The 26,033-nt window shown below is 40.4% G+C and overlaps 1 protein-coding gene across 3 annotated transcripts in view; it reads right to left on the reverse strand.

Moving 5' to 3' along the window:
* Positions 1–10,463: 10,463 nt before the first annotated feature.
* The window catches only part of MME (membrane metalloendopeptidase), a 52,123-nt gene continuing 36,553 nt past the window's right edge, over positions 10,464–26,033 (reverse strand). For all 3 annotated transcript variants that reach the window (XM_076341494.1, XM_076341496.1, XM_076341493.1), the window contains exons 18-23: positions 22,335–22,454; positions 21,470–21,603; positions 19,199–19,264; positions 15,669–15,764; positions 15,174–15,250; positions 10,464–11,878 (exon numbers count right to left, since the gene is read on the reverse strand). In XM_076341494.1, the coding sequence (XP_076197609.1) occupies positions 11,779–11,878; positions 15,174–15,250; positions 15,669–15,764; positions 19,199–19,264; positions 21,470–21,603; positions 22,335–22,454 (593 nt within the window). In that variant the 3' untranslated portion in view covers positions 10,464–11,778. The remainder of the gene's footprint in view (positions 11,879–15,173; positions 15,251–15,668; positions 15,765–19,198; positions 19,265–21,469; positions 21,604–22,334; positions 22,455–26,033) is intronic.

Consider the following 26,033-nt stretch of genomic DNA (forward strand, 5'->3'; position numbering starts at 1 on the left):
GCTCACACTCTGAACAGGCTCCCTCTGTGCCCTGCTGCTGAACGGCCGCCTGCTCAACCCAGCATGGTGGCCGCGCTGCTGGGGCTGGGCCAGGAGGCCCTCCCTGCCCTACACAGAGACAGCCTGGAGGGGACTCTCTCCCAGGAAATGAGGCAGGCTGTGGCACCCAGGAACCTTCTGGAAGGCGGTGGAGCTGTGGAGGGGCACTGAGGGGCAGGGCCGGGGGAACCTTCTGGAAGGAGGCGGAGCTACTGAGGGGCAGGGCCTGGCGGGGGTGTCCTGTGGCCCCTGGTGCGAATGGGGCTGGCTGGGGAAGGGTTCCATGGGTGAGGTTGATGGCATGGCGGGGCTGAGGTAGGGATTGCCACCTGCCTGCCTTCCCTGTCTCCCTCCGCGGCAGCCCAGGCATTGCAGGAGCAGCCCAGGATGCTGCAGCACCTCGCCCCGGAGCAGGAGCCCACCCAGGCTTGCCTTGAAGCCACCTCTGGGATGTGTTTCAGCAAGGGCTGGCCCATGCATCAGCCCTGACCCCACCCTGGGGCCGTGGTGGGTGAGGCCACGATGCGCTGGCTCAGACTGCCCAAAGCCTTGTTTTACCTCTAACCTGTGGCAGAGATGGGGCCACCACAGGTAGGAGCAACGCTGGTTTTGTGCTAATGCTGGATGCAGTTGGCTGACTCCTTAACCCTGTCTTGCAACAGGAGTGCATCAGACCTGTGGGGCATGAAACTCAAATACTTCTAAGTACAACCATAATGGTATTTCTTACTGTGTGTAGAAATCCAGGCCTAACTCGGATCCTAAGTTTGCAGACCCATTCCTGGCTCACATCTGAGAGCGGAGTGGAGGCTTTGCAGCCTTGTTCCTTTACTAGGGTTAGTAGCACATGATTAATTACATTTGCTTTTAAAAATACTTTTCTTGTACAAAGCTGCAGAGAACATTGGTTCCTGTGTGAAAATGGAGGACTTCTAAGTTTTTCCCTTTTCGTGAGAGGCTTGATGTTTCTGTTCAAAGCACACACTGCAAGTTATGTAGAAAGATTGCATTTTGTTTGTTGCAGTTTTTGTTTACTGACATTTAAGAAACTGACCCTGGGGAATCAGCGGTCTGTTTAGTCAGTTGATTTGCAGGGCATTATTGTGCTTCACCAGCTGTAGGAGCTGGAGATGAATCCATCCTCACATTGATCCAGGTCAAAGAGGCTGATCTCTGTGAGCAGCTGCATGGGCATACCCCAAACTGGGTGCTTCATATTGCTGCTCTCAGCGGGTCAGACTTGACAGCGGTCTCTTGCTCTTAACAGTCACGTGGGTTTTGGGTGTGGTGAGCAAGTAGCACTTACTGGAGAGCAGAATGAAGGATCCCTCTGAGGGATGGGGCCCATCCTTCATCTCCAGCCATCTCTCCAAAGTGCTTAGTCTGTTCCCTTTGTCTAGAAAGAGGGTTGCGGCTCCTCAGTCATTTGCAGAGGGGTCAGCGTGTACCTGTTTGCAGTCACAGCATGTTGATTAGAATGCATCAGCGTTTAACATTTTCACAGCAGCAGTGCTACGAGGCCCTCGAGATCGCAGCTTCTTGAGCCTGGTGCTATGCACTGACTATGTTGTCAGTGACCGTTTCAGTGCCAGTGATTTATGAGTTGAGGTGTAATGACAGGCTAGAGGGCAAATAGGGTTCACGCCTATGACAGCCTTTTCTGTTGTTACTTATGAAGTTGTATGATTTAATTAATGATTGTAACCTCCTTGTATATCAAGGTAGCTGTGGTCATTGGAGATGATATAGTCTTAACAGGATGAAGAGTTACTCTGCCAATATTATGTGCCTCAAGCTGAGCTATTTAAAACTGATCTAATAGCTTATTGATTTAATAACCAAATGGTAGCTACTAGTGCTCTGTATAAGTATCTTATTCTGGGTGGTAAAGAAGGGAGAAGGTCACCAGAGAAGCTCAGTACTTGGATGAGATCCCCTCCTGGCGAACAACAGGTAACCAGAATTAGGAATGTAAGGCTAACAAAGACAGCCGGGTTTACTGAGTCCAGTCATGTAAAGCTGTCCTCAACAGAGGTAGGAAGTGTTTCCTGTAAGCAGGTGAAAACATTTTGGTGAGTGCGTAGCCTTCTGTGGTTGCATCTGGTTGAAGATGTACCGGGCAACTGGTTTATTTAGGGAGAGCCTGGGAGTTACTGCCGGCTTCCTGACTGACACAAGCTCTTCCATAACAGCAGTTTTGAGTTATGCTTTCTGCCATCCATTTTGTCTAGGTTACCATACCTCATCATGGTGATGAATGACTTCTTTGCCGCACTTCATCGCCTCGTATCTGGACTACAGGCATGTAATTCTTGTGGGCATGAAGTCCAGTCCATGAGAAAGTCCAGCCTAGTGTAGGAGGTCTCAACACCAGCAGGACAACTGTCTTCTGCTCCTACATTAGCTTCTCTCAAAATACTAAATCAAGTTGCCAGTGTCAGTCCTTATGTTCAAGGCTCTAACTGAAACAGTACCAGAATATCTAAACAATTCTAGATGAAGAATATAATTGACAAACATATTTTTGAAGCACTGTGTAAGTACCCGAAGGTGACCTGTGCAGGAGGGAGGATCTTTCTCAGGACCTGGTTCAACTCTGGATCGAATTCTGACTTCTAAGGTCCACCAGAAACCATATCATACAATTTTCTGTGTGCACCATACTTGCGCCTTTGGCCATGTCTTCTCCAACATGAATATATATAGCAATGCTTGTATATAACTAAATGAAAGTGGATGCTGTATTGCATGTCCGCTTTTGTAGTGAGGAGAACAACAGCAAGCTTATTCTCTTTTAGTATTCTGCTGGTTTATCGTGGTTGAGGTACAAGACTTGGAATAGATATGGGGCATTTGGTAGCAATCAAGTGGAAATACATCGGTCTTCTCAATTTTAAAACTTCATCAGAAAAACCCCATATAAGGAAGGAAGCCTTAGAACAATAAAATGGTCTACTTAGTAGCCTTAAATGTGTAATCTCACAAAGGATTATTCCAAACTATTTTCTTGTTTTCTGTTGTTCCCATTAGTATAATATCTAAGTGCTACATAAGGGTCTGCATGAACAGTGGAGAACATACTGAATGGTAGTAGTGTTGTCGCCAGGAGATCAGTGTGAAACAGAAGCTGTGAATGGGAAGACTGAATAGAGTCAGCATGAGAAATTTTGTCCCAGATGTATGATTGATAGATTCTGCTATGTTCATAAGATTTTGGATGGTACCTGTAAAGGCTTTAAGGGGGTTGCATTGTCTGGAAGTCAGTGCACATATTGCTTTCCTGGATACAGGAAACAGTTTCCTTACCAGAGGTAATCACGTTTGGCATGAAGGGTACTAAACATCTGTCATTACACAGCAGAGTCCCAGGGAACAGAACAGCCAGCTGAGCCTGCATGAGGGAATGAATATAATTTCATAAAAGAGGAGGTGAGTAGGACTCCAGAGCACAGATCCAGCCTTCTGTCCATTACTTAGTCTGAGAGGCTGGTCTGAGCTCATTAGGACTCACTTCTATTAAACACTGATTTTATGAGGAAAATTTTTTTTTCTCTCTTGAGTCACCACCATTGCTTCCTCCCATATTTGGCTCTGGTATCTCAATGTGTGATGTGACGAGAACAGCTTGAGTTAATGCAGACCAAAAGAGACATTGAGATGTGTGGAATCTGAATAAATTGGGAAAAATCTGCCTGCTGTCAAAACTCAGTGTGTGTGTATATATATATATTTATATATTTATATATATATATTTTTTTTTAATGATCATTGTTGCCACTTTCATTTGTTTTCTGAACTGACTGCTTTCTGTTCTGTGGAACATTGCTCCAGTAGTGTAAAGTTGGTTGTATTATATAAAGTAATTCCAAATTTTGCTATGCTCACTCACAGTGTGACTGACTCAATATGTGCATCTTTGATTCTTCTGGAGGATAATTTATTCTAGTGTTTCCTGATAAAATCATTTTTGGACTTTTTTTTGGGTTAGTGGGAGGATTTAATTCTCAGATAACTTTTGAGATACTTAATGTAATCTTCTTCTATGAATATTACAGCTTCAGAATTTATTTTAAAAATCTTTTTTTAAATTATTTTTCTGTACTTCTTTAGTACTGTAGATGCTGTAAGTGGGCTGTGTTCCTGTAGCAGTCATCTTTGTTGCCTTTCTCACAAAGTCAGTAAGACCCGTAAGTGTGACAGAAGAATAAAATGACTCGCTGATTTTAGTGAAACACCAGTAATTAGCCACATGCACTGAGCTCATGTGCATGTCTGTGTGAAATACAATTGTCCGTTTCTGTGTGGATGTAAAGTAACAATGATCGGTGTATGGAGGGGCTTCACTTGGAGAGAACACATCCCAGAGCAGCTGGAAAGATTTTTGCCTTGTTGTGGAGTAAGAATTCCTTGATGGTTGAGCTAAGAAAATGAATACTGTACTTAGCAGTCTGTCAGCAGCTGGTCAAGTAAGAAAAGCACTGGGGCATATCCAAAGGAAAATTAACAAACACCATGATATATTACAGTAACATCAAAACTTTCCCTGTGTTGAGTTAAAAAGTAAGAAGTCCGGGAGATGGGGGAAAGAAGAGCAAGGAATTTGGACTTTGAATAAATCCCAGAGAAAGAGCTCCCCAGTGCTAGGCTTTTCCTGGGAGAGCAGTCCGGCAGTGCAAAAGTTGCTGTTGTGCTGGGAAGACTGAAGCATCCTCTGGGTCAGTAGCTGAACTATGCAGTGGGGAAAAAAAGTTAATCTCAGTTCCATGACAGTATAGCCTTAGTTAGTTTCATTTCTGGACATCTGTGTCTGATAAACCTCTCATCCTATGTCCTGGGCTTTTTTGGTTATCAGCTTGCTTTCATCTGAATTCGCCATGAATGAAGGGTGATTTTTTAGGTAAAGGACTAACATCAAGACACTCCATCCCTGTGAGAATTGAAACGAGGGTATGGTAGCCTTCAAATTGGAATGTGTCCTCACTTAAACTGTGACCTAGTTTAGGATGTGGTGGTGCTAGAGTCTGGAAGGAACAAAATACTTTACTGACCACAGTTAACCAGTAATGCTCTTTGAGGAAAGGAACTAAGGTACCAGGGATGGGCTCCAACTGCGTGTTGCTGCCTTCATGCCTTGTTTTGCATTGGAAGGAAACCTTGGGGTGCAGGCAGGGCATGAAGTGCAGCGCACAGCCTGCTCTGAATGATCAAGGGACAGGACTGAGTGCCAGAGTATCTCCGACTTCAGTTCCAACACAGCCTGTAGGATGTGGGGTTGAATCACTTCAGTTTTCCTCTTAAGTCTGCTGACATTTTTCTTTGTGATTAAGCATGATGTTGGGGAAAATCCTTTCTTGGGCAATTATTACTCATTAGCCATTTGGGTAAAAAGCTCTCCTAAAAATGTTATAGAAGATGTGTGAATCCATTATGGTTCCTCTGGACACAATATGTGCCATATCTTATTTATTTCTTGCTGTATTGTGATTTTCCACTGGGTGTTACAAAAGATTGAGAAAACTCAGGTCTTTTATATTTTGGAGTTAATTTAAAGGTCCATGATTCAATATCTAAAACTGATACGTTCAAAAAGGAAAAAAAAAAGTAAATGTAGCATAAGTAGGAAAATAAGTAACAGCCGGTTAAGAAATAGTAGTTAAGGAGTCACTTGTCCAGAAGAAAAAGTCCCTAAGGGTCATTATCAGCAGCATCTTTACCGTTGGAGCTTTCCTATGGGCTCTGAGTCCAGACGTTGGTCAGTGGCTTGAGAGTCGCCCAGCACCTCTCGGGGTGGTGTGGTCCTGCCTGCACAGCCTCGTAGGAGATCTGCTGTTGGCGTTAGTGAGTGTGTGGCCCTGAGTCCCTGGGCGGCAGAAGTGAAGCTGTTTGACTGTGAATCACAGCATCTCAGCAGTACTTAGAGGAATTATTTAGTGATGGTTATGTATTATGTGTGTTTGGTAGCTGTTTTGTTAATGCATTGTCAGTTAATTGACCAATGTCAGTATTTATGTGTATTTTATATAGTCCCTGAAGTTTTGTCAGCCTGCTGCTATGGAAAGTCAAGTTCAGTCAACTGGAACAATCAAAAGACATCTGTAGCACTATAGTGACTGACTCTTAGATTTTATGGAAGTGGACAGTGACACTGTAAGTTGTTTATGATTTTTTTTACATAAAATTGAGTGGTTTTTTTTCCCCAGAAGTAGAAACAAATGCAGCTGTTTGCCCATTGGATCCTGCTGTATGTCAGTCTCACTGTTTATTAAACTTATTTTTGAGTTTAACTCTGTCCTTTCTTACACTGAAGTAGATCAGAGAAAGCTGTTAAATAACAGCATTTTTTCATACCTGCAAATGTTTTTTTTTCTGTACATTTCATTGGTGTTAACAAGGATACTGTGATAAAGCAAAAAGCTGAACTGACATTTCAGCCGAAGTGAAAAAATGTGAAATGTATCATGAGAAAGAGATCATGCTCCCTCCAGCTTTTCCCTTCACGTTTTGATGCTCTCCACGGAACTTCAGAGCTTTTAGGAGGGTAGGCAGGATTTAACAACAGCAGCCTGACCAAGCTTTCGGGGAAAGGGACTGTAATACTCCTTGGGCCACCTCTTCTAGCCCCGAGACCGACGAGTGTAAATCCTGCTGGACCTGCAGCAGCCTTTATGCAGACAAATACTGGAAATGGCTCTGCGAAGCCAGCTTGCAAGTGAGCAGCAGTTATTTTATATAATTAATTTACATATTTTGTTTCATTCCTTTTTTTCTCTGATGGTTAGGAAATGAAGGTGATTGATAGATGTAACCAATATTTGGGCAGTATTAACTGTTTACACAAGGAGCGTTGTACCGTGGTACCTTGGCTGTTGGTTGACTAGTGCTTAGATATTGGTAACTGCAGGTCAATCTGCCAGTAGTAGACAGGTAGGAACAGATGTTCCTGCTGTATTATAACTCATAAGATGTTGGATAAGAGTAGACCTACACAGCAGCAGGCTCCAAAACTGCTTTGTGTACCAAAGAAAAGAGTGCCAAAATTTGTATGAATGTATTTAAGGGAAAATACAGTGGAGGGAGAAGTTGGAGCTTAAATGGGCAGGAAATGAGGAAAACCACTGCAGATGGACTATGTGATTGTGTGGTTATTTGCAAGGAACTGATTTCTCTAGAATACAGAAGGAAGGTGACTTAAGTAGCTGGAAAACAAAAACCAAGCATAAAACTATCAAGGGTGAGGGAATTAGAGGAATCTAACAAGGAGGAGATAGCTCATATTCATCCACAAATCAAGATCAATTTAAATTCTCATCAGGTATTAACATGTTTTTCTTTCTTTTAGGTATGGAATACTCTCCTCTTCCAGAAATTCCTTGCCTTCCATTGAGGTAATACTGACAGGTTTTGTTCTCTTTTTTGCTTTATTTGTCTCTTTCTGGTTTTGAACATTAACAAATATGCACTGATGCACACTTCATAGGGCACTAGTTAATTTTTTTTCCTACATATTGTCACAAATTCTTCGTATCTCTGGTGTTCATGCCAACTTGATTCTAAGCATCTTTTCAGTAAAACAGAAACATTTTCTTAGGCAATGTAGCCAAGGCAGGTAAAATTACAGAAAATGCAAACACTTCAGCAACACAATGTTTGTGTTAGTGATACCACGTTTACTGTTTTTATAACTTTTGGCAGTAAATCTGGCAATTTACTGAATTTACAGGTGCTTCATGCCAAGCTCATGGGAATGCTAGAAAGGACCAGTGCATTTGCACACAACTGGAACTCCTACTGTGAAATCTTAGAGCATTTAAATGTGGAACTGAAGAAGCAGTAAAATATGAGTGCTGCACTGAGTGACATGGCCTTCAGTCTTGTTTGTTGTTTTTGAGGCCTTTGGTAAATGCTTTCCATGGCATGTCTATAAATACTTTCCTGACATATTAAGACTCTGAGAAGGAAAATCTTCACTGGCACTAATGAGCTTGCAAGCTGTGATGAAAGGTATATTCTGATTGTCACTGCTTCTTTAATGTCAGGTATCATCTCACATCTGAATGATTCGTGCTATGTTTCTTTTATGAAGACCTGAATTTCACTTTTGCATGAGTGAGGAAATCATAATTGCCACCGGTTGAAGTTTGGTTTCTAAGACACGTATTTTACATTTTAGTTTTCTGTTAATGCTAATACAAGGCTTTCGTGCACTTAGCTGATGTGCCAAGTGACTTTTGGAGAAGACTAAATTGATGCGAGGTGGTGTACGTTGTGCCTAGCCCCAGGATTGGTATCAGGAGACATTGAGATTCAGATCTGTACTGCCCATGATTTCTCTGTTTTCTCTCAGTTCTGGAGTGTAGCCACTTCCTCCTAGGGCTTATTTCAGTAGTCACAGCTACCCACACAGTTCTGATTCAGCTGCTTTAGCCAGGAGTAAAGCCAACCCTTCATTTTGTTCCCACCTACTCCAAAGGGGGAATAAGGAAATGAGCAGCCCCATTTGCACCTGCAGGCTTGAGCCTGTGGTTAGTGTAGCCCGCATAGTTGTGTGAAGGAAGAAAGGAAGGAAGGAAGGAGGGGTCTCTCAGGGGGATGTTTTTGGAAGCGATGTAGATGCACGGGCATATGTAAACATGACTTTTACAAACAGTTTGACTATTTAGGTTCCTACATTGACCCGGTCCTTTTTCTTTAAACCTTTCTCACTCACATCAAATCATGGAGCGTTTGCAGGTTGTTTTCTAGATGTCCGTTCACTTGATTTCATGATTTCATGTAATGAAAGGAGGCTATTTCTGGCCCTTTGTGCAGTCAGCAATGACTAGTGAAACTTTGCCGTTCTTCTGGTCATATGCATTATGTTTGGTTTACATTTCACACACTTCTTTCCAAACTCCTAGCTCATTGTTACAGCTGGATGGTCTGTAATAAAATAGATGGGAGGGGGAAGCAGCGATGAAACGGGGGGTTTGGGAAGTCTTACAATTCATGAATGTAAAAGCTGAGTTTGATGACATGTCTAAAGCCAGCTGTCAAATGTGTTTACGTTTTGTTTCCTTAAAGAGTATTTGTTGCTGCTCTGGCCAGAGTGTTGCTGGGTACTTTCCACAAGGGTAGCTTTATTTCTTACTGTCACTGTGAAAGAAATGACCGAATCCTTGGTAGTACATATGAATTCACCTTCCCTGCTCCACCAGGAGCTAGCGTGAATCAAGATGCAACTATTTTTATTTGTGTATAGGTTGCTCAGAAGTGAAAAAAACCTTCACTGCGTAGTATGCCTGCTGTTGAAAATCACAGGGAGGAATCTGTATCTCCAACAATCAATACGCTCTTCTAGTTTTTTGTCTGTCTAGCAGGCACATGAAACATGAGGTATATCAGAAAAGCTTGCTGATACACTATTGAACAGACATTACAACTAATCTACCTGTATTGACTTACTCATGGGGGTTTTTTTTGCTATTCTATTCACTAATTATTAGTGATTCTGTATTTATTGATTGTTACATTCAATATTATTTATTCTGTATTTAGTGATCCACTGGTTTATTTAGTTACCTTCTGAATTTCTTTTCTATCCTTGATGAGTGTTACCATGTCTAGCTGTAAAATGAGGATAATGGTACTTCCTGTCTCATAGTTTTATGGGCCTGAATTTGTAAAGGATTGAGTTTCATTTGGATGCATCAGGTTAGTGATGAAGACTATAGAAAGCTCTGTGACAAATACGTGGAGAGGAGTGAAGAAAGGGGCCCAGCAGACAGGTAAAAACCCTGTTAACACAGCTCTGGTTTTTTCCTACCACTTTTCTCTAACTTCTACTGTTTTTCACTCTTTGCTTCCCTTTTGTGGTCAGGAGTGACTTGCAGGCAGTAGTGACTAGACGAAGAATGGTGTGGGTGCGAGGCCCCTACAGGTCCTCTCTGTGCCCTGGACATCATGTGCCTTCAGAAGGGTCTGCAGGAATGTGCTTTGTGGCTGCCTTTGGCCACTTGATCTGCCCGGCGCACCACAAGCAAAGATCGTTCCGTTGCTGCATAGAAACTGAGGTACAGCTACCATGCCTCCAGCAGCAATGGAGCCGTACTGGCTGCTACGGGATGCCTTTGCTATTTGCTCTTGCATTAAGCATGACTCTTCCAGCTAGGAATTCATGAAAAGGAATCTATTCTCTGCTCTCTTTAACATACTGTTGGGGAAAAGTCTTGGAAGAGGAAGTTTTCTGCAGGCAATTTTGGTGCGATTTCCCTGGATACTAAATAACCTACTGAGATCTGCTTTTAAACTAGAACAAAATTATTTGAATTCTCCTTTTGTCAGTTGTTATAGATGTTGAAGTGTGGTGCTTGGGGCGAGTACAGAAATTTATTTGCAGAGAATTTTTTTTTGTACTTTTGTATTTCATAGAAAGAACACACATTGCATTTGGCTCATAATTTCAGTTTATTATCAAAATGTTTTTATCAGATGACAAACTCAGAAAGCTAAAAGGAACATAGGTTTTTAAATATACCTATTGTAGCAGTCATCTGAGGTATCTGGTACTTATTTTTGGAAATCTGTTAGCTTTGATATACAAAGCAGTAAGTTCCTTTGCAATCTGCATGAGGATGTTTAATACATATCATTGCAGATTTAAAGCCTTTTACCTTCTTACTTAAAGCTCCATTCTTGCAATCAGCTGTGCAGCTTTGCTGATGTGAGGACTGACATCGATCAGAACATGTACAAATTATGTGCAGGATCAGACCCTAAACACTGAGAAAGTCAGCCTGAAAACTCGAATATTGGTATACTCCATTGGAGAGCTCAGTTTTGTAGACTTTGTCTTATTGCCTAATACCATGCTTTACTCAAATTTCCCAGTTCTATGCAGCCACTGATAAAATATATTACAATACTTCAAGTCAAAAGTGTAGCTCAGATTTAAATATAAAAACTGTGATTTATACATTACTAGAAACTTTAAAAAAGACCAACTTTAGAGAAAGCAAGAAAAAGCTTAGAAAACTGTGAAAGGGTCTTTGCTCACAATCTTACAGATTATATGTTCAAAAATTAATAAATTACCTACAGTTTCAGTTTGGCTGGAAAGCAGAAAATAAACTGTTGTAAATAGTGACTTCAGATAATACACACTGGAATAATTAGTGAGAAGTTACTTAATTACAGCAGGTCTTTGGACTCCTCTTGTATAAATGGTTTCAAGTAAAAATGAGAACATTTGGTAGAACAGATTTATCATAACAGCAGAGGGTACAAAGTCTGACACTGAGGATATAAACTGTTGTCTCATTATCATGTTATGATGCCTAAAACTGTGTGTTACTTAATATTTCCTTCCTCCGCTTGATCAGAAATATGCATTCACCGACCAGTAGGAGATAATGTGTTATACTTCGACATTTAAAAAAAAAAATCCAAAAAGCCACTGGGCAGTGGGGAACAGGATTAACTACAAGTGAAATGTTACTGTACGCTGCCAAGTGATTTAGATTCTACAGGGTTCAGTGATAGGCAAAGCAGCCGATCAGCTAGAGCAGCTAATTGCTGCATTGGCATTTGTCCTTCATTTGATGTTTTGATGTGTGATTTTTTTATTTTTGCCTGTTTACCAAGAATTACAGTGATTACTCTAGCATATTTCCCTCAATTTTCTTCTCTCCTCCCCTGCTCAAAATTACTTCAAAATTTCTCTTTTTCTGGAAAGCTTCTCGAGATGCAACGTTTACAGTTCCGTCACCAAACGCGGCACTTCTTAGCAGGATCCATGTAGTTTGTCTTGGTGCATGAAAAGGCTTCAGAAAACTCCGGAGAGTTTTGCAATGATCCTATGACCCTTTAAAACAAAAAACCAACATCTTGTCATTGTTGCTTGCCTTTGTTTAAAACAAACAAGAAGACCTACATTTTGTAACTTCTTTTTTTGCATCACCTCAAAATACTGTGGGAAACGCCTGTATTTCTGAACTCTGACTGTTGCTTCCATTTCAGGTCAAGTGGCTGTATTTCCTATTTTCAGTTGGTATGCTCCCTACTGCAACTCCCCAAAATACAGGACCTGTCCCTTCTTTATTACTGGCTCTCGCAAAACTTCCATTTATTTCATTAGGCACTTTATTGCTTGTCGTTAGTTTTCACTGAGAATTTTTTGAGCTATGTTTTGCTGACAAGTTTCTTGGTAAAGGGAAAACAAGACCCTGAGGTAGAGGACTGCGGTGTAATTTTGCAGTGAATGTTCTTTTACATTTTTACACCAATCGAGTTTTAACTAAGATCATACTGCTTCTCTGGGCATTCTCCACAAATGTTCCAGTGAATGAGTTTCCTGAAAAAAGACTCACGCAAAGAACAGCTTTCAAGTGAATATGAGGACATTCCAGCTAAAGCAGTTTTTATATGTGTAATTGCTAACATATGTGAATATATCTGCTAGGAGTTGCTCATTCCTTCAGGAATGGAAATGTAGTGTGCACATACCTATGCAGGAAAACAACTTCAGCTTCAACTGTCAAATAGAGATACTGGTGCACATTGATTGTGGACCAGGAATTATTTGAAGAACGGTTTCTTTGAGTAATTTGTGATTATTCTGTGAATAATCTTAATCATTAGATTCAACAGAACCAGGAAGTGTCCACAGAAGTTGAGGTGAAGTTCAGCAGCTGACATCTGCAACAATTCGACTGTCTCTACAAGATCAAAAGCGAGACTATTTGCTAACTGGTCTCAGGCGCCAGCAGCAGCACAGGAGATAGCAGATCACAGAGAAATGATTACAAAAAAAGTCATGCATTTAAGTGATCTAGCAGCGCTTCATTGCTCTTAAGGACTGGAACTGCTAAAACGGGATTTTGCCAGAAACAGAGCAAAAAGTATTTTGGGTGTAATAAAACTCTACTTACGTTTGTTATTAACAAACAGATAAAACAGCAGTGGGGTAAGAATCCTGCTTCATTTACTAATATCCCCAGAACTACAGGGATTTGGTATGTAAGCGGGGCTTGACCTGTATCTGTTATTGTACTTGCTATGTTTTAATTTTGCACGTTAACGCTCAGATACAGATTCCCTTTCGCCTCCCTTTGACAATTACCTGATCTAAGGCATCTTTCTGTTAACTTATTTTTCTAGCGGACAAAAGATTCTACCTGCCCAGTACTCAGAGTTGTTAGCCCATAAACTAAAATTGTACTATGCAATTAACAATTTTTATGAAGAGCTGCCTGTCCTACCTGTAAGGAGAAATAGCCTGCAGTTAGTGTAGCAGGTGTTAGAAATAAACAACAAAAAAACCCATCCCACCCCCCAAATAAAAAAAAAAAAGGTGCACTGGGGGTTGTTGTGACATTTTAATACTATGTCATAAGGCAGTAATTTTGTGGGTATGTCTCGTGTACTGAAATGCTTTCTATTTTAGAGCTCTTAGGGGGGCCTCATCCTGAAAATTACTTCACATTCTAAAAATGTTAGCATGGTTTCTCATTAATACTTGTGTAATTCCATATAAAGTTTATATAGCCTTTCATACTGATGTAAAAACAGCACAATACATGATGTAATATATCCAAGATATACACAAATGCAATTACACAAAGATGCTGAACTAGTGATCTTCAAAGGACTCATGACTCATACAAATTAGATATGCGAAGAGGAGGCACAGTTCTGAAGAACTGCTGCAGAGCCTCATTAGCATTGTGACCAAATTTGGCTGATTGTAGGACTTGATGCATGAACTGCCTCCGGGAGAGATCTGCAGATAGTACAAAAACCACCCACAGTGAAATGCCAGTCAAGTAGCAATTGAAGGAACAGTCACTGCTTTCACTAAATATTTGAGTACGTGGGATAAACAAAATAATTCTTTGGTGAAAAGCCATTGAAAGAAAGATACTGGAATTAATGTACTGAATTGTATCAGGAGAGAAATCAGCTATTGTGTATGTGAATCCTGGAGATGACACAGCCTTTCAAAGCTAACAGAGATGTGATGTCTACATTGCTACTTGATCTCATAGCATTTGACCAAACAGATTTAGTAGAGCAAAAACATTGTTACACTACTGATGAATAGGTTGCTCTGACTTAAATTCAAAAGAAAAGATCCTAGTCTGGCCCAAAGACTTCCACCCTGAACAGCCAAGTTGCCTGCATGACTCTACTGAATTCTTGGGAAGGCTGACTGAGTACACAAGGCAGAAAATACAAATTTGCTTATTGCACCACAGCATACAGGTTTGTTACTGGTTGAGGGGCAGTGATCTTCCACCTAGAACTCACTTCTGTTACTCTTGCAAGAGAGAACAATAGTGACCTTGTGTAACACTCAGGGCACAGCAGAGCCCCAGTTCTGGGCTGCAGGCATTACGAGTAATGCTGTTAACAGAACAGAGAAGATGGGCCAATCCACTCTGCTGGAGCAAAAGAATGTCTTTCTAGCTCTAGATGGCAAAGGCGTTCCTTGTTCTAATGACAGCAAAGGCTATCAACAGAAGGTCATTTCTCTCTCCTGTCAGTTATTACTGTTTAAAAGAAGATGAATTCTTCTCCATGCTTAGAGGAGTAAAATCTTTGCACTCCACAGACTAACTGGAGATTTTACCTGTGACTTTAATGGAGGACGGAAGTACATCCATAGCCTTAGGTCTTTATGAGAACCCTATCAGGAGCTATTGCGGGAGCCAGGGGACTTCCGGAAGAGCACTGGATTCCAGACACAGTCACTGGGACTCTGCTGTAACCATCATGCACATTTGGTAACAGCCAGGTGATAGTGTTTGTGTCCTGTGATGACGACTGTTCAAAGCTTCTCAACAGCATGGACAGAATTAAGTTGTATCGTCTCAAGGGTGAGGACAACTCCCCCACAGCCTTGTTCTGCCTGTGCAGCTTCCTGGGAAGGACTGTGCCTATTTCTGTCAGCACAGAGCTATGCTAGGGCTGGGAGGTCTAGAGGGACAATCTGTCTTTCTCTCCCAACCATCTTCAGTGTGCTATGCCTATATATGTGTATATGCCTAAATCTACCCTGGTAAGTGCAACCTAGCCTTTTGTATAGACTTCTTTAAATTCTATAGCTAAAAGCTGTGTTGCACCTAGGAATTGCACTGAAGATTATTATACATGCTGACCTGAATTTGCCTGGGCTGTGCACGTCAGTTTTGATGGAGTTCACAGCATATTCTGGTCTGTATGTTCCACACCATACCTACACACATAACAAAGAAAAGCATTTGTAAGCAATAAGATTGTCCAGGAAGAGACCTGCTGTCATTTCGCTATGAAATACTTAATGTTGTGAGAATAAATTTCACATTAGAACATAAAGAAAAAAATGTGTATTTTGTTTAAAAAAAAAAAAAAAGTATACTGTTGTCCTCAGACAAAGGCACTTGGGCACAAGAAACCATCTACCAGACTTACTCGTGGATGAATTAATTTATTTAGAGAAGATAAAAATTACCTAACAAGGATTTATTTTCACTACTTTGTAGTGAACACTGCTCAGCTTAGCAACTCTGCCAGCCCTTAGTAAAACTGTGAAAGTCAGCCTATTCTTTCTGACTCACTGTTAAACTGTAACTCAAAGTGATTTTCAAAGCCTTCAGTCAAGAAGTATAGAATACCTGTGCGAAGTTCAGAAAAAACAGCTGCTTATGGTTCATTTGAAGACCAGGAAGAAGTTTTTCTTTTCCATGCTTTTTCACAAAGTTTTCATAGGCCTGTAGAATGAATTGAGTAGAAATGTTGTAACTTCCAGCCCAGACAGTCAAAACGAAATGATGACAAGGAGGAACATGGGTTCTTTGACATAATTAATCATGGACTACCTTGGCCATCCATCTTACCACATGCCACCTTTAAGCAGAAAAAAGACAGGGCCATTTCTTAGTACTGTGGTACCAGTGGTCTGACTGAATCAAGACAGTTTTCTCATTGAATGGGCTTTACAGTAGTATTTACACCAGGTTTAGGGAAGCTGCCCGACTTATATTGGAATAAATGGTAAGAGAAACATGCTTAAAGAAGGCAATTTATTGTAGCAAAAAGAAGCCAAGGCTAATGGAATAATTTCGGTAAGATGGGTACACCCAGATAACAAGAGCTTTGCATAACTATGCACCTTTTTACAAGGGAAGAAATTAAGAACGCAAAGGAGGACAGTTGTCTTCTGAAATACAATAGCTACAGAGAGTTAGTACTATTCTTCAGCAACCTTTATAATAATTAATGTATTAAATTCTATTGGACTGTTACATATTTACCTAGCAAATCCTTTCACAGGGTTAGTTAATGACTGCATAAAGCAAGGTGGTTGTGTGTTAAAAAAGTAGAGTATGTTCTGTAATGGAAATGACTGTGAAATTCTCTGACATCAACTGAGGGGTAGATGTAGTGAGGCATCAGCAAGCTCTGTGCTAAACCAGCCTCCAAATCATCAGGGTTCAGAGCTGACTCTATAAAGATTCACCCGCAGCAGCTCTGTCTCCTGCAGGTTCTGTGGGTCAGGCATTACTGCCAGTTACTCTCAATATGTACCTTGCATGGTAAAGATTCACATGGAAAAGCATGCCGCTGTGCTGCTTTCTAAGGCACAGTCTCAAAACAAGCATACCTGAGGTGTCTCACATGATTTGGAGATTCCCTGTGTGTGGATCCCTGGCTAAGTGACTGCGCTGGGCAACCTAGCCTGCCTCTGCTCAAGGAGGCACAAATGATCTCCAAGGCAATCAAGATGTGATCAGAGGATTCATTCCTCCCCCATTTATTCATCTTTCCCTCTTCCCCTCCTTCTTTCCATTAGACTTGAGAGATGTGAGGTAAAAAGCTTCAGCTGTGGCAAAAAAAGGATTCTTCTCTCTGATTCTACAGAACACATGTATTTGCTGTCCTGTTTACAGGGTTTTTTTATCTCAAATGTTTATCACATAAATGTATTTCATATTTTTTTTGCCAACTGTTGGGTTAGAGTCTAAAATAACACACTTATGGTAAGATACACTTTCCCTTTATACAATGCAGAGTTCCAGGATCCAATTTTACTACCACAAAACTCATTCTGCAGGGAGAAGAAATCAATTTTATCAATTATCTAATGTTGCATTATGAAAAGTAGACTTTTTTTCATTGTGGTTTTGTTTTAAAAAAAAAAAAAAAATTGCAGACGACTTTAAAACCCTTCCATAGTAGGAACAGCCGCTTTCATGTTTATTATGAAGACCATGCATCAGACAATGTGTTGTTAGTATATCATTACTAATAGAAAGATGCTGGCAAATTGGAGAAATGTTCTGACTAAAGTCAGTGCCAGGCTACCACATGAGTAAAGCCAATCAACTGCACAAGTGGATTGATTGAGGAATGAGCGGTTAACAGGTTTACTGAAAAGGCTCCCGAAGTTTTAGTGGATAACAAGCTGAACAAGAGACAACAGTGCCACGGTACTGCAAAAAAGGCAAGTGTCACTGGGAGTATAAACAGGAGTGTCTTATGTAAGATGCATGAAGTAATCCCTTTACTCTACTTGGCACTGGCCAGGTCTCAGCTGAAGCACTCTGTCCAGTTTTGGGCACTGCACTTCAGGAAAGATGTGGACCAACTGGAGAGAGCCCAGAAGAAAGCAGCAAGAATGAGCAGAGGTCTAGCAAACATGACCTATGAGGAATGATTGAAAGAATTGGGTTTGTTTAGTCTAAAGAAGAGAAGTCTGGGCCTTCAAGTACGTAGCAGTCTTCAAATACGTAAAAAGTCGCAGAAAAGAAAGGAATGGATTGCTCTCTGTTTCCACTGTTGAAAGCAAAGACATGATGGCACTCGAACTGCAGCAAGGAGGCAGCGGAACTTCTTTTACGGTATGTTTGAACGATACAGAAATGGTTGATTCTACCTGCTAAGAGGGGGGTGGAGTAGATGACCTCTCAAGATTCCTTTTGGACCTTTTTTTACTATTTGTATGATGTAATAATAATTATGAATATCTAATACTTTTTTTGTAATACTTCTGACCGTCTAATTTTTCTTTGGCTACTCCCATTCCCTTCAGAAAGAGTATGCCCTTTCATGGGTTTGTACTGTTTTTTTTTAAATGCACAAATGTTCCAGTAATTGAAGATCAGACTAATCTAATATACCATACTGACGCCTCTTTTAGGCTTCCAAATCATTCTTTAAACTCTAATAATTGTATTTGCCCTCAAACATGTACATTTCTAGTGAAGTAAGTGTTGCTGACGGCTTTGTTTGCAGAAGCTGGGATGATAACTTTGAGAAGTGTGAGTTGGCCCATGCATCCCAGCAGGCACTTTGTTGAAGAATGACAGCACTCCAGTTGTCAAGTGTTGAATGTTTTGCTGTGGAACAAGGTGTTCAGGGAAGAAGAGGGACGATCATGTTATTAAGGCCTGCAACCATCAGATTTGCAAGTAACAAGAAAAGGTCACAGAGAAGCTGACTAGCTTCTCACCTCTCAACCCGCATTCACAAAGAGAAGACCTCTGCTTCTTTTACCTTCAGTCTCAAAGCTGGCCAATCTAAGGGGTTAAGTATCTATTTCAGGAAGAGAAGGGAAGGAAAGCCAAAAAGCATACAAGCTCCCATGGAGGCTTAGTGCAAGGAGTTGTGATGTCACTGACATCTTTGGACACCTGTACAGGTGTACAAGTCACTTGTACAAGATGATATTTTGAACAGTTTTTTGAACAGTGAATAGTGTTCCATGTAGGCAGAGGCTGCTTATGGGTAGAGCTTAGAAGAAAGTCATTCTGTCCCTCCTTCCTGGCATAAAAAAGCTGGGGAAGACAGCCAGCCAGAGGCAGACAGCTGCTCAGTATCAGTTTAGTTAGGTGATGGTCCAAGTGTGATTCATTAAATGTTTTCATTCTACAAATCCCCTATTCACAAAAGTAGAAAAAAAAATAGAGAGAAAGAAGTCAGCTGAAAAAGAGTGCACTAGGAACAGATAATATGTATCCTGAAATAATTAACAAGATGAAAGAAATATAACAGCTGGTCAAGAGTTTTAAACTGTGCCTTGATGATGCAGTAGGTATGGTCCTGTCCCTAACACAAAAATAATGTTTCTTCTTCAAAGGCTCTGAAATTAATTTTCTTAATCTATGATAGTTTCAGCTAAAATAGAAAAATGAACACTTCTTACCTTATATGCTTGTCTAACACCCCCATTATCAGCAATGTTTTCTCCTAGTGTGTTGATTCCACTCAGCTGTAAAATAGAAAGGAAAAGTATAGTTTTCTGAAAAGAAGAGCTTATCCAGGACCTGTAATGCCAAACTTTGTGCGTTTTTCACTTTTTAAAGGCGAGAATTCCCTTAAAATCTGAAGTTTTAGCAGAAGATTATGTTGACATCTCTGAAAAGCCTTTGCCTCCCTTGTCTCAAAATCCATGCAGGTACTATTGTTTTCCCTAATCCTCTTCTTTCACCTACAGGCAGCTTTCTAGGCTCTCAAATCTTTTTTACCCAGATTTTCTGATGCTTAGTCATTGTTCATTCATTCTTCCTATTTTCTCCATGTCTTTAACCCTCAGCTTCTTACTACAGTTCCAATTAGAGGAAGTGGGCAGAATCTGTCCATATAGTCTATGAAACAAGTAAAAATCCAAACTCCAAATAGTTGAAATTATCAGTTAACAGACATCAGCAAATCTGCTAGAAAGTCAGTATCTTCCTGTGTATTAGGCAAGTTAGGTAGCTCTTTGGTAGCAAGATACATAGAAGATATCTATTTAGCTGGTATAGTATTTGTAAGTCAGTGAAGTATCACTAAAGAAGATGAAGCTTTGGTAATGAAGAATCTGTAATTTTATTTTTAAAAAATTGTATTTTCAACCTTTAGCCCAAGATACTGGCCTATGATATTCAAAGCTGCAAAACTTAGAATCATCATTAGATTGAATTTAATGTGTGACAAAATGGCAGAAAAATATGTTGAAATATTATTCTCTATTTTTAATGGTCTCTCTGTGAGTCCCAACAGTTTAACACACAGATTAGGAAAACCTCAGGGCTGGAAGTTTTATCTTTTCCCTATTCTGTATGATGGAATATATTGTCAGCTTCTAAAAAACCCACAGTAGTAGTCAGAGAAATAGCTTCTTGTCAGCGTCTTCTCATTCGCCGCTTAGCTCTAGGAGGTCCCATCCAAGAGAAATTTTGCTCCTTACAGAAAAACAGGTGGTGGCACAGTTCAATGACGCGTGTGGTTATCCAGTGAAGTCCAAAATAAACAAGGTGGATGTTAAAAGTAAGTGGTCTTCCACAAAGCAACGTAACTGAGTGCTCCTGTAGTAAAGTGCTTTCCTTTCTTTACTGTGCAGCAACGATCCAGGGGCTGACACTCACTTGTCATGTCACTTGCCATGTGGAAGATGCAGGACTATGAACTAAAAACTGCACTGGTGCAGTATGTACCTTGGCTGACAGAATGATAGCAACTCAGCTAGTAACTGTGGTTGAAATTTACTATCTGTAGCTTTGAAGTATGTGCACTGCCAGCCTGGGACAGTAAAATCCCTATGGCAGCAGGGTGGGAGCAGTGTGAAGATGCTTAAACTGTCTCTAGATGATTAAAGCTGGGTTATGTGCTAGAGACAATGCAGGGGCATTAGCAGGGCATTTGGTCACCCCTGAAATGACATGCTACGAAGTGCTGTGTTACATATACAGGGCCGTCTCCATCCAGTGGCAGTTTTGCAGCTTGCATTTAATAGGAAAAGGACTGGTCTCCTGTTCAGTATGAGTAATTATAATATCACTGTCACCTGTTTCTGTAAGTTAATAGAATATTGAACAGAATATATCCAATCCTGCTAAGTGTTCTCATGAAATTAGGGCCTCCAGACACAGACACTACACTGAATGCCTAATAATTTTAACTGTGCAGAATGCTATAAATGCTGTCACATTTAGATTGTCTGCCTCCCCTAAATCTACTTATCATCTTTTCCTCTCCTGCAGTACCCTGATTCTTCTCAGACCTTTTTGCTCTGTAGTCCAGATATTTGTCTTGGGGAAAGAGCAAGAAACTTTTGAGTGAAGGAAAGCAGCAGGCAGGATTTGTTTTGATGGGGTATGTATTATTTGTGCATCAAGATTTGAGGGAATGAGGTTCAAACTTACAATTTTTTTTTTCTATTCCTTTGTGGAATTAAAAAAGTGGCTAGGACAGCCACTCATTCAGAACATAAATCCTGCCTCTTTCAGAACAGTCAGCATATATGTGGAGTTTTTACCACTATCTTGAATTTTAAGAATCAATTTTGCTTTTTTTTTTTTTGGTGTAGAGGCGACAGCGTTGGCCATAAGCCAAGAGAGCATTCATGTGAATAAGGGTTTGCATGTTTAGGACATAAGGCTTTGTGCTTCCTCATTAAAAATAACATTGGTAGTTACAAATAAATATGACATACATGCTGTCCACCTGCTAGGTCCCATGAAAAGTTTCCATACTGGTACACCATACACTGGGATAGCTCTTTAAAATTGCGTGCTGATTCTTCAGTCCACCAGTCTACGAGGTCTCCATTCTCATTAAAATTTCTGCCTGCAGTAATATAACAGAATTATGTATATAGGAAAAGAGGTTTTTGATGCAGTAAGAGGGGTAGCAAGTAAGTATAATCACTCATGCAAAAAAATCGCTGTAATGAGGCAGTCATACAGATGATGTCGTTTTTTTGCGTTTTTTTGTAGGTTTTGGTTGTTTTTTTTTTTTTTTTTCCCAAGAGGGCTATATTTCAGCAGAGGAGGAAAACAAACTAATTCAGACTGAATCAGAAGATGGGATTAAGGCTCTCTTAGGAAGCCTGGCATGGTTCTGACCTGTGACTCAATGCTGGATTGATCGTAGCGTGGTCTAGAAATGAACGATGTAGCTGGGCTGCAGGTCTGATAGCTAGACCCTTGGGTTCACACCTATGCCAGCTTAGTGACACACCCTGTTCACAATTATGTGTAGTTCATGATGGTTTTTGATGTAGCCTTTGGAAAAAGCAAGTGACCAGCAACTATATTAAAAGCCCTTGTGTGCTGCAGGCCCACATCCTGGGCTGTTGCTGCAGCCCAGCAGCTACAGGAGCGTCTGTGGGATTCTTTGGATAGTGCTTTTGGGAATCATCATGGGGGACAATACTGTAAAGCCTCAGAAATCCAGATTTGGTCTTATATATGGAAACTTCATCTTCATTTTATCTGCCCCCTAGAATGATTAAGCACTAAAGCATGTAAAACATTCTGTGCATTGTAAGATTTGTAACCAGAAACTCAGTGCCTTACCATTGTCATCAAACCCATGTGTGATTTCATGACCGATGACCATGCCTATGCCACCGTAGTTCAGAGATTTGGGCTGGGATGCACTGAAGAAAGGGGGCTGCAAAATGCCAGCAGGGAAGACTGAAAAAAAACCCACAACACAATTAAGGCACTGCCTTGTTATCCTATGAGCGCAGTGTGAACAGACCATTTTTATGGGCTTCCACCAAAGTCATGCTGTTCCCACAGATTTACCAGCAACAGTAAGTGAATTGACACATGGTAATGGCTGGAGGATAGTAGGAACAAATCAGCAGGACTACTCCCCTACTCCCTCAATCCTAGGGCAAAGCAAAATAGCTCTTCAGACACTTGCAAAATCATGATCAGCTTTTACTTTGTCTTTGTTACTATTTTACTCTGCAAAAAAGCAGTTTACTTTTCTAATTTACAGCACTTAGCATTCTCAGACTCCTGTATCATTATTAAATAAACCTCACAACATCATGAAAAGTGGGAAGGTATTCCCCTAGAAGAAGAAATTATTTGATCATTGCCCCCACTGCAAATCAATCTGAGGGAGAGGGATTTATTTTTCCACTGAAAATATCAGTAACTCCCACTAGAATCAATAAAAATAGGCCAAGCTGGGAATGAAAGAACTGGAACAAAGCAGTTCTTTTCAACCACTTCTATGCTCATTTTTCTAGGCTTTTAAGAAAAAAATTAGAAAAAAGAAATCATGTTGCAATTGTGATCTTTTTATAAATGAAGAATTTAAAAAAATTCTATAAAATACTCAGTTACACTTTGTATCTCATGCAGGCCTTTTCCCTATACTTCAGCCTGTTGCAGCAATATGAAGTATTAATTCTCACTGTGAATGAGGTGTACATAACTCTACAAAACTTGAACAAAAAAGAGGAATTATGATGACAGTTTTCACACAACGAAAGAAAGAAAACAGACACTTCTTGCATTTCAGCATAAATCCAGTACAGTTCTAGCAGTCTCTTTCAAGAAGAGAAAGAACCATGGGAAAATTGAAAAATAATAAACAGGTTAGAAAAGAGACTATTTCTGCTGTCCTGTGCAAACTGCTGCCTACTGTCACAGTAATCCTATTACATTGTTAGTTCAACATGGAATTAAATATCCAATGTTTTGATGTTTTTATCAGAAAGTACTGACAGTAAAGACAAGAGTGTAAATGCCATACTGTGTGATGGGCTATTTTGATGACTGGCAAACCAGTGGTATCTGGCACGTACAGCATCAGAACGCTATTCTTTTTGGAGATTACTGCTAGCAAGATGTTTACTCAGAATGATAGGCATCAGTCCTGGTGGCGTGGACTATTACAACTGTAACTCACTTGGAGCTCAGCCTGTCTTGCTTGAAACCATAGGACTATCTTCCCTCCCTGGATGCAGACAGTTACCCAGACTTTCAGCTCAGTTTAATTAACACCCTGTCACCACATACATTTTTAGAGTAAAATGTTGGAATTTGTAGATTTATTTTTAACTCCACCCTTCTGAAAACAACTTATTCCATGACTTCTGTTACATAATACAGAGCTGAAGTAGACAGGCATTCCTCCCACAGTGGGATACATTTCGAGTAGAGATTTAAAGAAGAGAGAAGTGCAACTCCTTTGGGATCTAAAGAGCAGATTGTACTTCTCAGCTTTGTGAACATCCAAGGCAGGAAAAGGCATAAAGTATTTCCCTCAGAATCTGTGCAGCCGTGGACAAAAGAAGAGAAGACGTTGCTTTTCTTCATGAACGTGTTTGAGAACAGTAATGCCTTTACCAGGACTGACTGTGTTGCACAGTATCCCCCCAACAGCCAGAAGCATGGGTCAGTTCAGTTTTGCATACCTGCCTGTGGATCAGAGGTAGCTGGTACCTAAAGGACCATATGGTGGGCTACCTTACTAGCAGCAGCTCAGCTGATTTTTTTGAGGTTGAGTGGCTTCCGTATGATCAGTGCTGCTGATGGAACAGTGAAGATCAGACCATATTAAAATGTAATAATAAAGCTCTAAATTTCCTACACATCATGCACAGAACTCCTCTTTAGAGGGATTTTTTTTTTTTTTAAAAAAGCATAATACTAAGCTAATTCAGACATCACTCTGAAGATCAGACTGCTTTAATTATCTTGTGGCATGCCATAGCTAAAGGATGAGGTAAGAATTTATGGCTCATTATTAACTGCCAGTCACCAGTTTCAGTCTTCCAAATCATGACTCCTTTTCTATGAATTATGAACAAAGCTATTTTAAACAAAGCCTTCTGAGCAGATTTTTGTGCTAAATGGTCGGTAATGAGCTAAGTGCTCCCTTAGCTTTACCACCTGCCAAACTGACTGCACTGTCTTGCCATCCTTAACCAAGCCATGCTGGTCAGTTAAGTCAACACAGTTTTGTCTCTGTGAAGTTTATCTTGGATTTCACAATGCTTATTTCATGTTTTACCTTTAGAACCCACTGCAAAGCCAAAACAGTTTGGGTTAACTAGAAAAGTTCATGAACCATGGCAAATATCACCAAAGTTTTGACTAGGACATGAAACCTAAAGATAGGTGAGTATTGTAGTGGCTGAATTCCTATGCAAACAGCACCGCACCAGTAGGCCATTTGTAGTGGGCTGTATTCTCTTGTCCTGTTTATGACTGCACAAATACAAGGAGTTTTCTCCGTGCCACCTCATTCTTGCCCGCATGATGTTGAGGCTCACAATCCTGCAGTCCCACTGTGCCCAAAACAGTACTCTCTGTGATTCTGAAAGTGCAAGCTATTGCAAAGACACAGGCGACTAGTAGAAGTCAGGATCGTATTTGCAGAAATCTGCTTAACAGATCACCTGACTCAGTAAAATCTGAAAATCTAGGACGGCAGGACTTTTTTTTATCTTCTTTAATTCTTCAGTGGGGACAGAAATAATTAAAAAGGAAAAATCCTTTTGGAAAGCTTGGCTTAGTTTGTTGATTTCTTCCATTATAAACCTGATGCTACTCCTTTAAACCTGCACTCACAGAACCAAGACTTATGTGATCAGAAGTGCTAAATGAACTTTATTTTTTTTCACAGAAAACACTGACTGTGAAAATGTTAGTATGCTGTATCAAACACACCCTGTAAAAACTGGAAGAAAACTGCAGCCATTTGGCTTAGTGCAGCTGTGCTTGCAGACTGAACAGCAGGGAGTGCTTTTTGCCATGTAATAAAGTATGATAATTGGTCCCAAAATAAAGCTTCCGATTACCTCTGGTGCTACTGGAAGTCCTGCTGGCAGTGGCAGTCTTGCAGATCAGTGACATTATTTTTGATACTAGTACTATAGGAGCCCAGTGGAAGAGAGTATCTGACATTTTTCACCTTGATTTAATGGTTCGTTTGATAAAAGAACTGGGACTGTATCGGAAGCTGTTACTGAAGACTGAAAAGAAGTGGTAATTTCATCCCTGGCAATGAAAATGTCTCCACCAAGTATTTTCTTTGGAAGCCTTCATAAATAAACAAGAAACAATATTGTTTCATTTCTGTGCAGAGCCCTGCAGGACAAGGTTTTTTCATTTTTTAGAGACTTGTCTTCAGGAGTTATACATGGATCATAGTACCTCACTAATGGCTTAGAAAGGACACTGCAATTTATGAAACATGGATAGTAATATTTGCAGAATGGGTATGACAGAAATATTGTGAGGCATAAT

Source organism: Aptenodytes patagonicus, chromosome 6 (assembly GCF_965638725.1).
Source record: "Aptenodytes patagonicus chromosome 6, bAptPat1.pri.cur, whole genome shotgun sequence".
NCBI classification, from domain to species: Eukaryota; Metazoa; Chordata; class Aves; order Sphenisciformes; family Spheniscidae; genus Aptenodytes; species Aptenodytes patagonicus.